This window comes from Chelonoidis abingdonii, chromosome 3 (assembly GCF_003597395.2).
Source record: "Chelonoidis abingdonii isolate Lonesome George chromosome 3, CheloAbing_2.0, whole genome shotgun sequence".
NCBI lineage: Eukaryota > Metazoa > Chordata > Testudines > Testudinidae > Chelonoidis > Chelonoidis abingdonii.
In genome coordinates this window covers 157,005,082-157,024,194 of record NC_133771.1, presented here as the reverse complement: position 1 = coordinate 157,024,194, position 19,113 = coordinate 157,005,082, and the positions used below count along the sequence as shown (strand labels likewise).

The 19,113-nt window shown below is 45.1% G+C and overlaps 1 protein-coding gene across 1 annotated transcript in view; it reads right to left on the bottom strand.

Annotated features, from left to right (window-relative positions):
• The window catches only part of DNAH8 (dynein axonemal heavy chain 8), a 621,721-nt gene that overhangs the window by 485,458 nt on the left and 117,150 nt on the right, over positions 1-19,113 (bottom strand). Inside the window, exons 13-14 of the mRNA XM_075064269.1 lie at positions 17,760-17,906; positions 8,600-8,797 (exon numbers count right to left, since the gene is read on the bottom strand). Coding sequence (XP_074920370.1) covers positions 8,600-8,797; positions 17,760-17,906 — 345 coding nt within the window. The remainder of the gene's footprint in view (positions 1-8,599; positions 8,798-17,759; positions 17,907-19,113) is intronic.

Sequence of the window (19,113 nt, the reverse complement as noted above, 5' to 3'; positions counted from 1 at the left end):
GAGGTCTTTAAACCACGATTTGAGGACTTCAATAACAGACATAGGTTAGGGGTTTGTTACAGGAGTGGGTGGGTGAGATTCTGTGGCGTGCATTGTGCAGGAGGTCAGACTAGATGACCATAATGGTCCCTTCTGACCTTAAGTCTATGAATCTATGAATGTTGAAGGCTGGAATGACACAATCTAGGTAGTTGCAGGTCTTTTCTTTGAAAATCTCAACGTCTTACCTGGTGGTTCCAGTGGCCTGAAGAAGGTGGAAGAGTGAGCAGGGCAGGATCTTTGTGCCAAAAGAGACCGGTTAAACTTCCTCTTATTTGCAGGGGTGTATATCCAAAAAGATTTAAGTGTTGCCATAGAGTCCTTTAGGGTATTAAGTGAGTTGTTTGTGGAATCTGTGAAAAGCTTCTGGCCATTGAAAAGTAAATCTTCATGGAAACCAGAAAACGGAAAGAAGAAAGCTCACCTCATCACTACTGTGTTGTAAATAGACCTAGCTGCAGTATCTGCAGCATCATGTGAAACCTGCAGTGAAGTTTTTGCCAAGAGCTGACCCTCCTTTATTATGACACTGAACTGTTCTGGATGTTCCTGTAGTAAATGGTCAATAAATGCATTAAATGTCTCATAGTTCAGTTAGTTATATTTTGACATCAGCACCTCGTGATTATTTTTCCTGAACTGTAATGTTGCTAACAAGTAGGTCTTGCAACCAAAAAGGTCTGGAGGTTTCTGGTCCTTATAAGGGATGGCTTTTTGGGAATGTTGCCTGCCACTTTCATTGACTGGGGCGACAACAAAAGAATTTGGTGCTGGGTGAGAGAATCAAGGCCAGGATTTTTTTTCAGCTTGCTTGCATGTATGTGGGGGACATTGCTAGAGTTTACTAGATGGACTAAGCTAGCTCAAGGAGGGATTCAGTAATTCGCAGTGCAACCAGTGCTGAGGAAGAGCTGTGCACTATATCCAGGAGCTTGCGATGGGAAAAAGACGGTTACTCACCTTTGTAACTGTTGTTCTTCGAGATGTGTTGCTCATATCCATTCCAGTTAGGTGTGTGCGCGCTGCGTGCACAGCCGTCGGAGAAACTTTCACCCTAGCAACCCCTGGAGTGGTGCCACCATGGCGTCGCATAAATACCCCAGACGACCCGGCCACCCTTCAGTTCCTTCTTACCGCCCGTGTCGGTCGTTGGAACAGTGGAATGCGGCTTAGCTGACCTCCACATTTTCCCTAGCTACTCGCTTATCTTCATTCTTTGTTACCTTAATCGTTCTTTGTTTTACATAGTTAATTAGATTAGTGACAGTTTAGAGTTATAGTTGTTAGTATAATTGTTAGTATAGTTTTCGCGGGGTCTGGGGCTCCCCCCCTACCCCGCGCCTGGTACCGTAGCCATGCCTGGCTCGCCGGGCTTTAAGCAGTGTTCGGCCTGCAATAGGCCAATGCCGACAGGAGATCCCCACGACTCCTGTCTTAAGTGCCTCGTGGAATCGCACTTATCGTCTAAGTGCCCCATTTGCAAGGCGTTTAAGCCGCGCACAAAGAAGGAGCGGGACATTAGACTCAGGCAGCTCCTCATGGAAGCGGCGTTAGCACCCTCGCTGGCACCGAGTACAAGCCAGCAGGTGAGCGAGGCCGCCCCCCCGGCACCGAGCACGGTCAGTACCGCTAAGGCTCCTGGGCACCGGCTGCAGACGACACCGAAGGCAACTCCGCGCCGCTCCCTCTCTCCGAGGTCGAAGTCGGCTAAGCCTCGGACGGGCTCCTCTACGCCCGCATCGCAGACAGAGGCTGCGGCTAAGGCAGAACGCCCAGCACCGACCCCGGCTGCGGCACTGCCTAAACCGGCTCCGTTGACTCCAGCCCCGCGCAGGCAGTCGAGTCCGGCGCCTGGAAGCTCCCCAGCACCGGCCGCGGTTGAGCTGACCTTGCCATCAACGCCGGAGACGTTTTCAGCGGCAAGAGACCTAATAGCCATGACAGACCCGGCACCTCCCGTGCCCCCGGCACCGCTAGTATGCGGGAGTCTCTCCAGGGGCAAGCCACTCTTACCTAGGCCGCCCTCTGTCACCATTCCGGACAGCCGCCGCTCGAGGTCTCGCTCTCATCGCCGCTCAACATCGCGGGGTCGCTCCCGCTCCCGCCACAGCTCAACTTCGTGGCACCGCTCACCCCGGCACCGCTCACCCTGGCACCGCTCGCCACAGCACCGATCACAATCACAGCACCGCTCCCCAAGGCACCGGTCGAGCTCGCGGCACCGGTCGCCCTCAAGGCACTGGTCCGTCTCTCGCTCCCCGTCCCGCTACTCGCGGCACCAGTCGAGCTCCCGGCACCGTCACAGGGACCGTTCTTCCCGGAGCAGATCTCGCCATAGGGGCTCGAGGTCCCGGTCGACCTCCCAGCACTGAGCCGGTCGCAGGTCCCGGTCAGGCTCGCGGTACCGTTATGTGTACCGACACCGGTCCCCACGACCCTGAGCTGCGAGGTCTATTGGCACTTCAGTGCCTACGTTTGCTGCCCCTCCGTGGCCGTCCGAACAGGAGTCTGCCTCCTCGCAGGTGGATAGCTACTACAGCCGGGACCGTGATACTGAGATGCCCACGGGACTTTTCCAAGACACACGTCCCCATGATGTAGGGCCTCAGCAGTGGTGCTTTTGGACACCCTGGGCATACCATCAAGCCCAGGGTGCTCCCCTGGTCCCGACCCCTACAGTTGCTTTGGAACGCAGGGCGCCGGAAGCCACCATATCCCACCCATCTCTGGAAGAGTCAGAGGAGCATGTCACCCATCCTCCGGACTCCCCTGAGCAGCGGGAGCAGGAACCACCACAGGAGCAGGGTGCCATCCAGGACCCTCTCATTCCCAGGATATCTTCCTTCTCTTCCCCGGATGAGGCCGTGGCAGGCTCCTCTTCTTCGGGGCCGCCGCCGATAGATTTAAGAGCCCAACAGGACCTCCTTCGTAGGGTGGCTCTTAACATCAACCTTCCGGTAGAGGAAGTGCCGGAGGTGGACGATCCGGTAGTCAGCATCCTGGCCACTGATACCCCGACGCGCGTGGCCCTGCCATTCATCAGGACTATCCAGGCTACTACCGATACCCTCTGGCAGTCCCTAGCCTCCATTCCGCCGACGGCAAAAGGGGTCGAGAGGAGATACATGGTGCCCTCCCAGGGGTACGAACACTTGTATGTCCACCCTCCCCCCTCCTCTTTAGTTGTACAATCAGTCAACGAGAGGGAGCGCCATGGTCAACAGGCGCCTGCCCCGAAATCCAAGGAGGCTAGGCGGATGGACCTGCTGGGGCGCAAGGTGTACTCGGCAGGTGCCCTACAGCTCCGAGTGGCCAACCAGCAGGCTCTGTTAAGCCGCTACAACTACAACACCTGGGGACGGGTTGGCCGCTTTACTGACTTGCTGCCCCCTGACTCGCGCCAGGAGTTTGCAGCTTTCGTAGAGGAAGGCAAGAAGGTTGGCAGGACCTCTCTCCAAGCATCCCTTGACGCGGCCGATTCGGCTGCCAGGACTGTAGCCTCAGGCATCACAATGAGGCGAATCTCCTGGCTCCAGGTCTCCAACCTGCCACCGGAGCTACAGTACACCATACAGGACTTACCCTTTGAGGGCCGGGGTTGTTCTCGGACAAAACTGATCCTCGGCTGCAAAGCCTAAAGGACAACAGGGTCATCATGAGGTCGCTCGGGATGCACACCCCTGTGACCCAGCGTAGACCCTTTAGGCCCCAACCCCGCCGCGCCCGTACTTCTGCCGCGAAACAGGCAGGACTTCAACAGGAGGCGAGGGCGGGGTGGGCGGAGGCGCCAGTGGCGGCCCCCACGCGGGGCAGTCTCAAGACCCTCTAAGGCCCACCAGGGCCAAGGGCAACTTTTGAAGGTACGCCCGGGGACGGCGTACCAAACTCAGCACAGGATCCTTTCCCCCTTTCTCCAACCGCCTTTCCTACTTCCTTCTGGCGTGGTCACAACTTACTTCTGACCTGTGGGTGCTACGCACGGTGAAGCAGGATACCACCTCCAGTTTGCTTCATCCCCGCGTTTCACCCCCCTTCCGGCCCCTCTTCAGGACCCCTCTCACGAGCAAATCCTCTGGCACGAGGTGCAGTCTCTCCTCGCCGCAGGAGCCATAGAGGAAGTTCCACTACCCAAGAGGGGGAAGGGGTTTTACTCCCGCTATTTCCTCATTCCCAAATCCAAGGGAGGCCTCCGACCGATTCTGGACCTGCGGGGACTCAACAAGTGGCTGCTCAAGTTGAAATTCCGCATGTCTCCCTGGGAACTATTATCCCGTCTTTGGATCCTGGAGACTGGTACGCCGCCCTCGACATGAAGGACGCGTACTCCACATAGCGATTTTCCCCCGCACAGGAAGTACCTTCGGTTCACAATCAAACCAGCAGCACTTTCAATTCGCTGTCCTCCCTTTGGCCTGTCTACGGCCCCGAGGGTCTTTACAAAGTGCATGGCAGTCGTCGCCGCACACCTTCGCAGGCAGCAGATACATGTCTTCCCGTATCTGGACGACTGGCTCATCAAAGGCGCCTCACAAGCCCAAGTCCGTCAGCACGTCTCCATGATCACGGACCTCTTCGCCCGATTGGCCTCCTACTCAACGTGGAAAAGTCCACATCACACTGGTTCCAACACAGAGGCTGGACTTCATAGGAGCGACCCTGGACTCCTCCCTCGCCAGAGCCTACTTGCCCCAGACCCGCTTCCAAGCAATCACCTCAATTATACGGACTTGCAAGCCGCTCATCTCACCTCGGCTCGCAACTGCCTCGCTCTGCTGGGGCATATGGCCGCATGCACACACGTCACCAAGTACGCCAGGCTCCGCATGCGGCCCTTTCAGACGTGGCTCCACTCGTCTTCCGCCCGAGCAGGGACCCCATGGACGTCCTTGTCACGATCCTCCGGGTCCCCTACGCTCCCTCGACTGGTGCTGGACCCGTCCCTGGTTTGTGCGGGGATGCGTTTCATCCACAGCAGCCTCTCACTGACCTTGACGACGGAGCGTCATCCCTCGGCTGGGGGGGCCCATCTAGGTCGCTTTTGGATGCGGTCGTTGGTCAGCCCAAGAGCTCAACCTCCATATAAATGTCCGGGAGTTGAGAGCCGTTCGTCTAGCCTGCCAGACATTCCAACAGCATCTTCGTGGCCGTTGTGTTTCGGTGTTTACGGACAACACAACAGCCATGTACTAAATCAACAGGCAGGGAGGGACCCGCTCGCCTCCCCTGTGTCAGGAGGCCATTCACCTGTGGGACTTCTGCATAGCTCACCAGGTGGACCTAGTAGCATCCTTCCTCCCGGGAGTCCGGAACATCCTGGCAGATCGGCTGAGCAGGTCTTTCCTCTGCCACGAGTGGTCAATTCGGCCGGACATCATTTATTCCATCTTCCAGAGAAAACCCAGAATTCTTCCAGGGGAATGTGCAGGGTGTCAGAAATCCACTCATTAGGTCCTGGAAATGTTTAAAGTCATCAGCTAACAATGGCAGAGGTGGCTTTACTGCCTCATCAGGTGATGACAAAGAGATGTTTGTAAGGGGTGTGACCTCCTTGTCCACCCTTGCCTCTTTCTCCTCAAAGATCTTCTCAGACTCTTAAAGTGGAGAGAAGGGATAGAGAATGAGTCTTCTGTGTTCCCTATGGGACTGAGTTGAGGTCTCTCATAATTACTGGCAGTACATTGCCCATGGATCCCAGTAAGACCAATGAGAGAGACCATAAGGCACGTGGGGAGATATCCAATGTTGGTCATACCAAGTTATACCATAGCAGACAGGGGTCTGGTGTCCTGTCTTTGTTGCAGCTACATTAGGGAATAACACCTCCTGGAATAAATTGGAGATCCTTGAACAGAAAGTTCAGACACTGAGCCAGAATGCTCCTCCACATATTGAATCAGAGGTAATAACCCCTTCTCATGGATAGTAGAAGATGGAGAAGAGGTAAATCTCACTAAAACATGAGCAGTCAGCGACCCTCTTGACCTCAATACCTAGAGGTGTCTTGAGGTTACAAGGAGTGGAGATTCAGGCTTATTTGGTATCATGAGGTCTTTCAGGTACTGGAATCCCTGCAGTACCTGGGAGCACAAAATAACTTACTAAAAGCACTGAGGATGTTACAGAAGCCATTGTGTGAGGTGCTGACGTTGGTACCAATGGCGTAAAGAATTCCACTGAATCCGTTCTCTTGGTCATAGCAGTCTTTCGTACTAATGCCTTTAGTACTGAGGTATGGCATTTAGTTGAAGTCTTAATGTGTTTCACAGTACCCAAAGTGCTCAGAGTCTCACTAGCAATCCTCTCAGGGCCTGAGGTCTCTGGTGACCAGATCTTATTTGAGGAAGAGAAGGTTACTTACCATGTACAGTAACCGATTCTTTGAGATGAGTCTCCCTGTGAGTGCTCCACTTCAGGTGAATGTGCATCCCTGTATCTTTGACTGAGGAATTTCATCAGCAGTGCTTGTCTGGGTCACACATGCGTTGTCCCCGTCTTGTGCTGCTGTTGGCAACTACCTTGCGTATGTGACCAGACCCTCCACAGTTCTTTCTCTACCATAGAGTCCAGAAATTGAACTCCAAAGTAGAGGGGAGATGGGTGGGTAATGGAGCATCTACAGGGACATTCATCTCGAAAAACCTCAGTTACTGCACAGGGTGAGTAACATCTTCTTTGAAGAGTATCCCTGTGGGTGTTCCACTTCAGATGACTGTTGAGCGGTGTCTCTCATTGGACAGAAGGGGATTCAGCATTGCATGTGTAAGTGATGATAACACTGTAAGACCTAGCAATGTGACCAATCTTAAACCCTTGTTGATTGCGGAATGTTTTGTGCACATGTGTATGGACATCCAAGTGGCTGCTCTACACATGTCTGTGATCAGTATGTTGTTTAGGAAGGCTACTGAAGTTGATCGGGAAATGAGAAAGTGAGTTTGGATCCCCAGTAGGGGTTGCAGGTCTTTCTGTCGGTAGCAGAGATGGATGCAAATATTAGTGGGTACTGATTTCAACTGCACTGACAGAGTCAGTAATGGAGTTGACATCACCGGTAGGTCAAGCCTCTCTTAGGATGGTAACAGGGAGCATCAAGCCAAGGCTCACACACTCACCTTGGTACGGTTAATGTCTGAGATGACTTATTTGAGGCACAATAGTCCCCAGGGTCCTTTGTATAGCTCAAGAAGCCCTTCCTGGGATTGAAGCTAGAGACTGATCTGAAGTAGTCACAGTTTGGGGCATCTTATGAGAAGGTCCTAGTGAAGGGGAGTGCCTCCTTTTCTCCCACTGGGAAACAATCTTTTCAGCTTTGTGAAGGGAGTCAGACAAAGCTGTGGGAGCACTCCTTGCTGGTATAAAGTCAAATATCAGAACTTGTGAGGGGCCAGCATTAGAAGATGCGTGAGGGGGACTGCATGAATAGATATGCTGCCCGGGATGGTTGTGTTCTTTTAAGAAAAGAACAACTAATGCTGCATTTTTCTCTGACGTGTCCCTCATCCTGGCATAACAGTCAGCGAATATGTGGGCTGTTTGTTGGCACTGGCACCCAATTGGAGGGGCAATGTTTAAAGCATGAGGGCTTTTGTCTTTTAAAGTGAGTACCAAGCATCTTAGGCCTTGAAAAATAAAGATAGGGACAAAAAATGCAAAATAACACAAAACTACTTAATAACTATCCTAATCTAACTATTTACATTAGTGAACTACCATTTGCCAAATAAAAGATGTGAAAAAGCTCACGAGAAAAACCATAAGCAAAGTGCACGGGGACCTCCAGCTCTTAGCCATGGAAGATGAGAAGGAACTGAAGGAAGGTCAGGGCAGCTCCAGCCTTTGAACCCACAGCTGAAGGCACTGGTAAGCATGGGGTACTACTAGTGAAAGCTCTCCAACTCAAGATCACTGGATGTGCACATACCTAAGTAGAACAGATGTGCAATCATTTGAAGAAAACCTATCTTTTCTGGCAAGAGATCAACCCAGAAACTGATCCAACTCTTGCCCATCAGTGGGTGTCAATAATAAGGAATGTTTACAACACCACATATTTATCTTTATCACAATGTTTAAAATATTTACCTATATTTAGAATGCTTCCTCAGATACTTTGGTAAATTCAACTACCATAGGGGGTAAATGTGCAGTTTTCAATGGTGTCCACCGTATACAGTATATAGCAAAACTTACATTTGTGAAACATTTTCCCAAAGTTAGAACAGAACTCCTATAATATTAATGGGAGCTATGAGTACACACGAACTGGAAAACAGACACCTATATCATTGACAAAACTGTAGGCAAGTATATTCCTGCAGTTAATAATCTGTAAATAACCATAAGAAAGGCAAGAAATTTAAGGATCAGATAAATATAAAAGCCTTTGCATAAGTTGTGAAATTTGTTATTATTTTCCTAACAAACTCTACCATTTACCAAATAAAGCCAAATCATACAGTTCTTTTTCAGTCAAAACTCCCACTGAAGTCCAAGAGGTTCTGAATACATAAAAATGATGAGATCTGGCCCTGAATAAATTGCAGATAACAATGTTACTTACCTCTAAACCTTCAATTTTTGTCATGAAGTCTACAAAATCTACATCAAATTCAGTTTTTCGTGGGTCGAGAATATCATATTGTTTCTTTTGAACACTCTGGTAGATATTTTTGAACTTTATTGCCAAAATATCTATCCCCTCAATTGTAGACATACTAAGTGCAGAAAATGTTTGTACTATAGTAATCATCTCTGTAATCTGAAATAAAGAAATATTTTTTCACACTCAGATCAAATTACGAATTTATTTCAGTTCATTTAGTTCACTTGTGGTGCTTCTTATTGACAAAGGAATAATTACATCCTGGGCTAAACACACTACACTGAGACCAATGGCCAGTCTGCTCTGATTGGTTATTTCACTCAGAATTCCTCATCAAAATACTCACAACAAAACATTGCTCCCTCAACTTCTTCCCCAATCCTCACCATCACTCAACCTAATCTAAATTGTTTCAATATTTTTGCTCTGTTTTTCTTGGTATCTTGAGGAAGTTTTATCCATAGTTAAGTTTTACATTAAATTACATTTAATATCTGAGTGATAGGGTGGGGAATGGCTCAAAAATTGAAGTACCAATGTTTAAGATATATAAATGGGTATTTCCAAGCACAACAGACAGATCACAAGAACTAGTATATGCACTGTATGATTACCAAGGAAAAACACACCAGTGAATCTCAAAACCCCTGAACACTGTTAGTTATATAATGATATTGTCCAAAGGCACCAAAACTGGATTAAGAGTCCTTTGTGCTAGGAGTCAGACAAATACATGGGTAGATATCCAGGCCCAAAGAGTTAAAATCAAATTAAAGACAAGATACCACAAATGAACAAAAAACAAACATAAAGGAAAGGGAGGAAGAGAATAACATCATACTCTAATATGAGTTTGCTAACAAATGGGCCAATTTGATGGTTCTGAATCACTGACTTTTTTTTTTTAATCTTGCTATAGACTATTCTCAATCTCCCCTCTACTTGGCATTCTTTGTTGTTGTTTTTTCATGTAAACTATTCCTGCAACTGATTCAGATTAGTAAATTTTGTGCTGTAAATTACAGTGGCTAAAAGGAAAAAAGGTGTAATTTTTTCAATATGGGATGAATCAAAGGAAGTCTTTTGACAAAGCAAGAGGAATTATTTCTTTAGTGGGAATGAAGGCTCTACTAAAAGAACAGCAATTACAGGTGTGATGGGTTGGATCACAGCAACCTCCCTGGAAGCTGCCAACTGATGTGCCAAGACTACTACTACCCTTGCTTTCTCTGCCAGCTCAGGACTCCAGCACCCTGTCTTGCTGAGCCAGACACTCCCATCTGCTCCAACACAGACCCAGGGTCTGAATTACTTGCCCCAAAGCTGCAGGTTTACCTGAAAGCCACTAACAGAAGTGTTTCTGCCTTTAACACTCAGATGCCCAACTCCCAAGAGGGTCTAAACCCAAATAAATCCGTTTTACACTGTATAAAGCATATGCAGAGTAAACTCATAAATTGTTCACCCTCTATAACACTGATAGAGAGATATGCACAGTTGTTTTCTCCCCCAGGTATTAATACATACTCTAAGTTAATAAGTAAAAAGTGATTTTATTAAATACAGAAAGTAGGATTTAAGTGGTTCCAAGTAGTAACAGACAGAACAAAGGAAGTCACCAAGCAAAATAAAATAAAATGCACAAATCTATGTCTAATCAAACTGAATACACATAATCTCACCCTCAAAGATGCTTCTATAAGTTTTTTCCTCAGACTGGACGCCTTCCAGGCCTGGGCACAATTTTTTCCCCTGGTACAGTTCTTGTTCCAGCTCAGGTGGTAGCTAGGGGATTCTTCATGATGGCTCTCCCCCTTTGTTCTGTTCCACCCCTTTATATATCTTTTGCATAAGGCAGGAATCCTTTGTCTCTCTCTGGGTTTCCACCCCCCCTCACTGGAAAAGCACGAGGTTAAAGATGGATTCCAGTTCATGTGACATGATCATATGTCACTGTAAGACCCCAAGCATCATTCCTTCCCAGCCTGACTGACAGGAAGGCTTGCTGTGCAAACAGAGCCCCCAGTCAATTGTTCTGGTTGATGGGAGCCAGGTAAGATTCTAAACAATTTATGTTCACCCACATTTGCATAATTACAGATAGGCCGTCAGAGTTATATTTCATCTTTCTAGTCCCAATACCAAACAGTGGTACATTTTATACAAATAGGTGATCACACTAGTAGTTATAAGCTTTGAAGGTACCTTACAAGGACCTTTTTGCATTGAAGCATATTCCATTACCATATATATTCACTCATGACCATATTATAACCATATAATGCACAACGTTCATAACAGGTATTTAAAAAACAGGTTTCCACATCGAAGACATCAGTAAATTTGTGCTGTTATTTTCAGTTAGACTGTTCCAAATAGTCAGCATGACATCTTAGACCCTGTCTTTGGCAGAAGAGTTTTATAAGCTGTGGTTGTTCTCTTAGTAGCTTTAACCAAGGGAACCAATATTCTACCTATTTTAGGTTTGGTTGGTTGATTGGTTTTTTACCTTTCCCATCTTTTGTTTGGGTTTCCTGAGAGTCATCCAAGTGGTGGCTGTAAGCATGTTGCAAGCATTATCACATATGTTTTTCCCCCTCATGACCTTTGCCCAGGACAATTATCTATGATTTTCTCTTACTGCTGCCTCTACAGCCAAAATGCTTCTGAATAAGTGTTAGTCAAACTTTACTAATTCTGGGTCACTGTGAGACACGAAAATGATGCTTTTAAATTGTTGATGGCTTCTAGTCTAGCTGGTTGGGCTCCAGACTACAGCAGTGGACATCTCCTGGCAGTGTATGTTTAGGGTTTCCCATGTTCCGTGACCGCTCAAAAGGATTCTTGTCCATTCTTCTGCTGGAGGTGATCTTGTAGCCTGCAACAACATCGATGTAGATAAGATGGCAGCCTTACATCGTTCAACGATCCAGAGGGGGGGGTTGAGTGGAGACTTGTTCATATTTCGTCGAGAGAGTTTTTTAAAAGCTTTTTGCTGCCATAATGCAACGTTTTGCCATCAATTCCAGTCTGGTCATGCGTCCTATGAAGGAAACTTTATGACAACATGAAACAACTTTTTGAGGTGCATAAACTATGACCAACATCAGTGGCAGCTTTGTGCCGATTTGAAGGTTGTTTGCTCTTGCTTGGTCTGCAGACTGGATACACAAAGTACTGCTGTTTCTCTTGCGAATGGGATAGTCGTGCAAAAGATTCCCACTACATCAAGAAAATTGGCCACTCCGACAGTCATTGGAGCCTGGGAGGAAAAGTGTTCAGCATCCACCACTTTTTTAATCAAGGAAGATTTTTGTAACCACCCTTACACATCAAGCTGGGTCTGATGAAGAACTTTGTCAAGGCCATTGACAAAACACAAGCAGCTTTCAAGTACCTCCGTGGAAAATTTCCAAGGTTAAGTGAAGCTAAGATAAAGGAAGGTGTCTTGTTGGTCCTCAGATTCGTGAACTTCTTCGAGATGATGCATTTCACCATGCACTGCGTGGCAAGGAAAGACGGCATGGAAAGCCTTCCAGTTAGTGGCAATAAATTTTCTCGGAAGCAACAGGCAGACAACTACAGGTTGTTGGTGGAAAACCTCCTCAAGCTACAAAAGCCATGGTTGCAACATGTCACTAAAAATACATTTTTTGCACTCTCATCTAGATTTTTTTTCCACCGAATTGCGGAGCAGTGAGACGAGCACGGTGGCAATTTCACCAGGACATTGCAACAATGGAGGAACGCATCAGGGCAAATGGAGCCCATCAATGCTTTCAGACTTGCTGGACAGTGACAAGAGATGCTCCCTTTAATGAATACAAGAGACAAGCAAGAAGCGCCGAGTAGACACTGAATAGGACTAAACTATGTACATAATAGTTTTTTGCCTTTTGTTTCATAATAAATTTTATTTATATAACCCTTTGCTGATTTTTAAAGTATTAACATAAACAGGACAGGTGAAATATTATCATGTAAAGCAACCATAAACACATGAAAAGACCTAGGTTTACAATTTATGATTAAAACTCTACTATTTACACAATACACATAGACATCTAAAATGTAAAAACTTAAATATCTTAGAAACAGTAGCCAATCTGTTGTTTTAATTGTCATATTTGAATTCATCACATCAAAATACATAATAAATACCACATTTTATCTCTGAAGCAGACGACTTCTCAAAAATTGTAGACCAGTGTTACTATAGTTTTATTCTTTTTATCTATTTACAATTCGCAGTGAGCTTTTATTTGGAAACATAAGGCTGAAGAAGTATGCAGAAGTTCTTTAACATCCTCTTGATGAAATGTATTTTCAAGCCCTTCCCCCATGTTTAATACATGGTAGCCATTTTATTCAAAGTACTTCCTGGTAATCAAAAAGACAACAGGATTCAGGCTCATCTACCTTTGTTCAGTATCTCTTTCTCTGTCTTGGATTCTATACTGTGTTCATTAGTGTGACATCTGAGCATCGCCTCTGTATCTGATACCTCAGATTTTATCTGGTCAAGGAAAAGTTATAAAACAGTGTCTCACGGAAGTATTCAGAAGGTGGCTGGCTATGTGCTCTGAATAGTCACTGCAAGAGTACATATACATCAGGATGAATCTCAAACAGAGAATTTAGCTCAGATTTCAAAGGGTGAAATGAAACTACCAATTCTGTGTTCAATACCACCAACTGCATGCACACAATCCTGTGAGATTCTAGCATTGACACCTGTGATGAAGTGTACATAACCAGTACCAATGTAGGCGGTTCAGCTGTTGATGGCTTACAAAAGGAACTAGGCAGAGGCTTGCTCTGCTTTGGAGAAGATATTCAACCCTTTTACTAGAAATGGAGTGCCTCCCCGTGGTCTCTTTAGGAGAAGAATATAAAGAAGTAGCAGGGGGATTAAGGGAAGGGCCAAGAACAGAAGCAGAAGCTCCTTCTCTCACTCTCCTCATTTTCCCAGGCCATAAAAGCAATATTTGAGAGGCTCCAAGATCAAACCCAAACAAGGACATAAAAAAAACCCGGAAAACTGACCATCTTGCTATGTAGGGGTGTACCAACAGATCAGCCTGGTGCTCACCAACAGAACAGCCTGGGCTCAAATTACCCTCTGCTCTGCTCTAGTGACCTATTTAAAAAGGAAGAGAAAGAAAACTGACTACAGGGGAGCAGACAGAAAGTTGAACACCCTGCAGGAGGTGGAAATCTCCCCTCAACTCTGGAAGGTTAGCCTGACCAGACAGAGAGACTGTGTTTTGGACTTTTAGTTTGGGAGATCTGAACCTGAGTCCTGAGGTAAAGGACTTTCATTTGTTATCACATGTAATCCTTCCCTGGGTCTTCATTAAAGGAGTTAATGATGAGTTTGGTCTGGTTTCTCATTGTCTTGATTGGTGCATGTAGATTGGTTGACATCTGTGCCACTTCTGGCTAAAAAGGCAGAATTTAGGGTGGCTCATGTTGGAAACCATGATGAGGATAGTTAGGCCTAGTAGTCAGAGCCATGGCAGTCATGTCTAGCGGTTGGAGCCAGGGGTCAGCATTGGAATCAGGAGTCCAGAGTGGAGTTGTAACAAGACCAGAGCAAGAGCAAGGCTGGAGCAGGCTAAGGCTTGGGGACTCTATTGGCCCTAGCAGACAGAAGAGTTTTAAATCCTGAAGTGATAATGAGCAGACTGAGCTGCTGTTTCATCTGTGAAGCTTATATACCTTCCCTGAGTCACTAGATCAGTTCTTGGCTTGTGGATTGGCTGGAGCCTAACACAGGAGTAATTCATCATGTTACAGCTCAGCCCCTTTACACTTGCTTATGAATAACTCTACTGCTTATAAAAGATTCTGTAATTTAAAGACACTTTCTCTCCCCACTTAACTACGTTAGTCTTTGGCCTTGTCTACGCAGCTTTTGCCAACAAAACAAGAGAGGTGTACACACTAGAAACTACTTTTGGTGACAAAACTTTGCTGATTGCCTACAAAACAAAACCAAAACGCATTGAAAAGCACAAAGCTTTTTGCTGCAAAATTAAAGTAACAAAGCATCAGTGTAGATGCGGCTGTTTGTTTTGTCAACATAACTGGCTTCCACCAGTATCCCACAATGCCTGCCCTGAGGGCTCTGCTCACTGTTTTGATCTCTGCTGCCCTGCAGGCATACACTCCTTCCCTTTCAAAGCTCGGAGAAGTATCTGACAGATGAGCTTGCAGATCATTAATGTGGAATGCTCCTGTTCTGCCCTGCATTAGGGCAGAAGGGGAAGCCAGACTGCTGCTGCAGGGAGTGAGGGGCAGGGAGGGGACAGATTGCTGTGCTGCTTTTACATTCCTCAACATGGAGAGTTCACAGATCTGCGTAGCAGCTGAGGAGGTTGTGGGAGAACCCTTTTACTAGAGTACCCTTTTACTCTTAGAGAATCACAGAACCAGAGGCAGTCAGAGCAGGCTGCTCCGAGAGAAATTGCTGTGCTGAGCAGAGCTGGGGGCTGATGTGTGGCGGTTCCCCCTCCCCCTGCCTCAGGATAGGTTGGTCAGCCTGCTGTCTCCCCCACCCCAGACACAACACTCTCCTTTCTCCCCCTACTTCAGTTGAAAAGCATCTGACAATCTATTAGGGTGCCCATGGCACGATGGGATTGAGAAAGCTGCACCCATGAGGCGTTGCATTATTGAGAAAGCTGCACCCATGAGGCGTTGCAAACCCTTCCTAAAGCACCCTGTGGACAGTTGACAGTGGGATACCTACCACAGCGCAAGGCTATCAATGCAAGAGCTGCTAGTGTGGATGCACTGTGCAGACACAAGGAGCATAGTGCAGACATGTAACAGCGGTTTTAATTAAAGCGGCATAACTTTTGCTGACGAAACTTTGTAGTGTAGACAACTTTTCTTTGTTTTGGTGATAGACTTCAGTTTTTAGTCTCCAGTCATACTCAAACATTAGGTCAGGGTAGAGAAGCATTTTCCACAGAGATACATATGTCTTAAGTAATAGGAGACACTATTTTATTTAGTTGTTTTCTACTTCCCACATCCCTCTTCCTGTTTCTTGTATCTATAACCTTGGGTTACACATATACTGCACTACATGTGTTTATAGAAAAAGAAAGAAAGAAAGAAAGAAAGAAAGAAAGAAAGAAAGAAAGAAAGTCCAAGTTACTCACTCTGCCAGGATTCCCATGGCATCCTCTGTTTGATGATTTGTTTTTTAGATTGCACTGTCCTCATGGCAGAGACTAATAATCATTTTGTATCTTGCTCGTCACTAAGCAAGTTGTCAGGGCTTTAAAAACAGTACTAACAAGAAGGCTTTGTGACCCTTTAAGTGAAAAGTTTTGAAGAAGTGCTGTAGAATCACAGTCCCAATCTCTTCATTTTACAAGATGTTCTAAGACCAGCTATGCCCCAATGATGTCCACCTTCTTTGCAAAGGAGAATAGAAATATGTCCTTCTTGGTTGCAAGAGGCTTAGATCCAATCACTGCCTAGCTGTTCAACATACTGGGAGCATTTGGGTCTGGAGTCTTTATTGGATTAATCAGAGGATCTCAGCTGACATTTGCAGGTAGCAATGATGGTGGAATCATAGGGTTAGAAGGGACTGCAATGCTCATCTAGTCTACTCTAACCCCCACGCAAACTGAGGAAGAGTTCACCAGCTGACCATTTTATACAGGCAGCCCATTCACTACGATTTTCCAGCTCAATTGCTTTGCTTTCAAGACACAGAATACCAATTGATCTGAGACTAAGGACCACTTTGATCTACCTGGGGTTACTTCATGGCCCTTGGACCCAGGATATGAAAGTCTCCAGCCTGGGTTTCTTAGGGAATTCTTTAAACACTTCTTTCTGATTTTGTTCTGTGCAAGTGGGATCAATTTGGAGGAACTGATCCTAAACTGATACTGTAAATGCACTGATTAATGCTGAAGACTCATGCACAAGAGTTTGCCAGAAGGCATTGAGGATAAAAGGCTGTCAAAAGGCCACCTGAATGGAGCTAATCTACCACTCTCCCTTTCCATGTACAAATTCCTCCAAAAATCTCACTTCTACAAAAGCCACAGGAAGAGAATAACAAAAACAAACACACAAAACCACACAAATAACCCTCCCTTTGGGTTTCCCAGTCTTCACTTCTCCATTATTATTATTATTATTATTATTTTTACAGTTTGTTCCAAAGCCCATTATATTAACAGGACTCTTTCCATTCACTTTAATGGGGTTTGGATAGATTATAAACTCTTCAGGATACGTGTTATCTTAATATTTTGTCATGCACAACACAAATAATGCTATGGGAGCTTAATAAATAAACACATTAATAATAAAAAAAATCATGTTTTGAAGATTTTAAGTACAAGGTGTAATAATCTGTGGGTAAAAAAAGTCATGTATTTTGGCAAAATGTAAATCTATTATTTTTTTTCCACTGCTCACCTAACTTAGGCTTTGTCTACACTGGAACTTCATCAGCAATCTTGTCATTCAGGGGTGCTAAAAACACACACACCCCGAATGACAAAAGTTTTACTGACAAAAAGGGTCAGTGTGAAAGGCGCTTTGTCGTCAGGAGTGATCTGCGAACAAAGCCACTGCCGCTTGTGCAGTGGAAGATTTTTTGTTGGCAAGAGAGCTTTCTCCTGATGACAATCAGCAACTACACTGCGTGCCTTTCAGCAGCATGGCTGTAGCGGCACAGACAAATGACTAAAAGCTGCATAGTGTAGACAAAGCTTTAGGTTCACATTAATTAATTTTTCGGAACCCCATTTAAAAAATTGAATTTTAGCCTGAGACCAAGCATAGAAAGCCAAACACAGATTTTTTTAACAAGTTCTGAGCAAATCAAAATAGTGAGTTGCAAATCTTAACTACAGCTTTTATTATTTATGAAAGTCATAATAATTTGATGGTCTAAGAAATTAAGAGAAATGCTGTATTTATCCAAAAACTTCAACTACATTTAAAAAAAAATCTTTTTTCATATTGAAATAAGAATATAGCACACTGAGCAATTCTTTAATCAATCTACAAAAATTCTCATTAAAGGCATGCACACTTACATTTTTTAATTTAAAATAAAAACAGAAATGTTACTTACTTTTTCTAGCCTTTTACAAAACGCTTCAAATTTGCCAAAAATATACATCTCTGATACTTCAAATGTCTTTTCCCCTAGAGCTTCCAAAATCTGTTTCCTTGTTTTATGAAAGCATTTTTGATATTCTTTAAATAAAAAAATGCAGTCCTAAAAAGTTGAGAAACAAATGCAATAACTATCAGATGAAAAGAAACATGCAATATTCTTATGCACAAAAAGTCTGTTGTTTCTGTTGGCTGTTCTGTATTTTAGAAACTGGTATTTTTGTTTTAGTCCACATTATCATTTTGATATTGAAACAAAATTTTGCAACCAGGATTGTGGCCTATTCCTTGTGTCCTGCACTAACATGGAGAAATTCCCCTTATTTAGCACTTACTATTCTCATTTCAAAAAGAAAGAAGTGATGAGGAGAAAGTGTGACATATTATAATGCCTATGTGAAAAACCAAACTAATAATGTTAGATGGATGACCAATAAGGATTTCTGTATTTGTCTTACTTACTTTTATGATTAAGAATAATTGACTCAAAACTATTGCTGCAGGGAGCTAATCCTTACAAAATCCTGTATCAGGGTTACCCTTGAACTTCTCGGATCCTTCGGATATTTTTTCCTGTACTTGCTAGATATGTCTTGTCTTAGCTCTGATCCAGCAAAAATTTACACGTGCTTAACTTTCCAAACTGAATAGTTCTACTGATTTCTCCTTCTCTCTTGCTGAAGTATTAAGTATTATTCAAGGTCCCTAAAATTAAGCATGTGTGTAAGTCTTTGTGGGATCAGGGCCCTAGATTGTAAACCCTTCAGAGCAGAGGTTTTTATCATGTGATTGTATAGCACCTAACAAAAGGGGGTGCTAAGGATGGCTGGGGGGCCTTGAAGCCCTACTGACCTAATAAAAATAATTAGCAATAATACTTAAACAAGGGGGGAAGGATAGATCAATGGTTTGAGCATTAGCCTGCTAAACCCAGAGTTGTGAGATCAATTCTTGAGGGGGCCAACTAGGGATCAGGGCAAAAATCTACCTGGGGATTGGTCCTACTTTGAGCAGGATGTTGGTCTAGATGACCTTCTGAGGTCCCTTCCAACCTTGATATTCTAAGACAAGACATTGTATGGGAAAGGAGAAAGATAAGACAAACTATTTTGACACAAAAAGAACAGGAGTACTTGTGGCACCTTAGAGACTAACAAATTTATTTCAGCATGAGTTTTCGTGAGCTACAGCTCACTTCTTCAGATGCATAGAATGGAACACACAGATAGGAGATATTTATACATACAGAGAACATGAAAAGGTGGAAGTAAGCATACCAACAGGAAGAGTCTAATCAATTGAGATGAGCT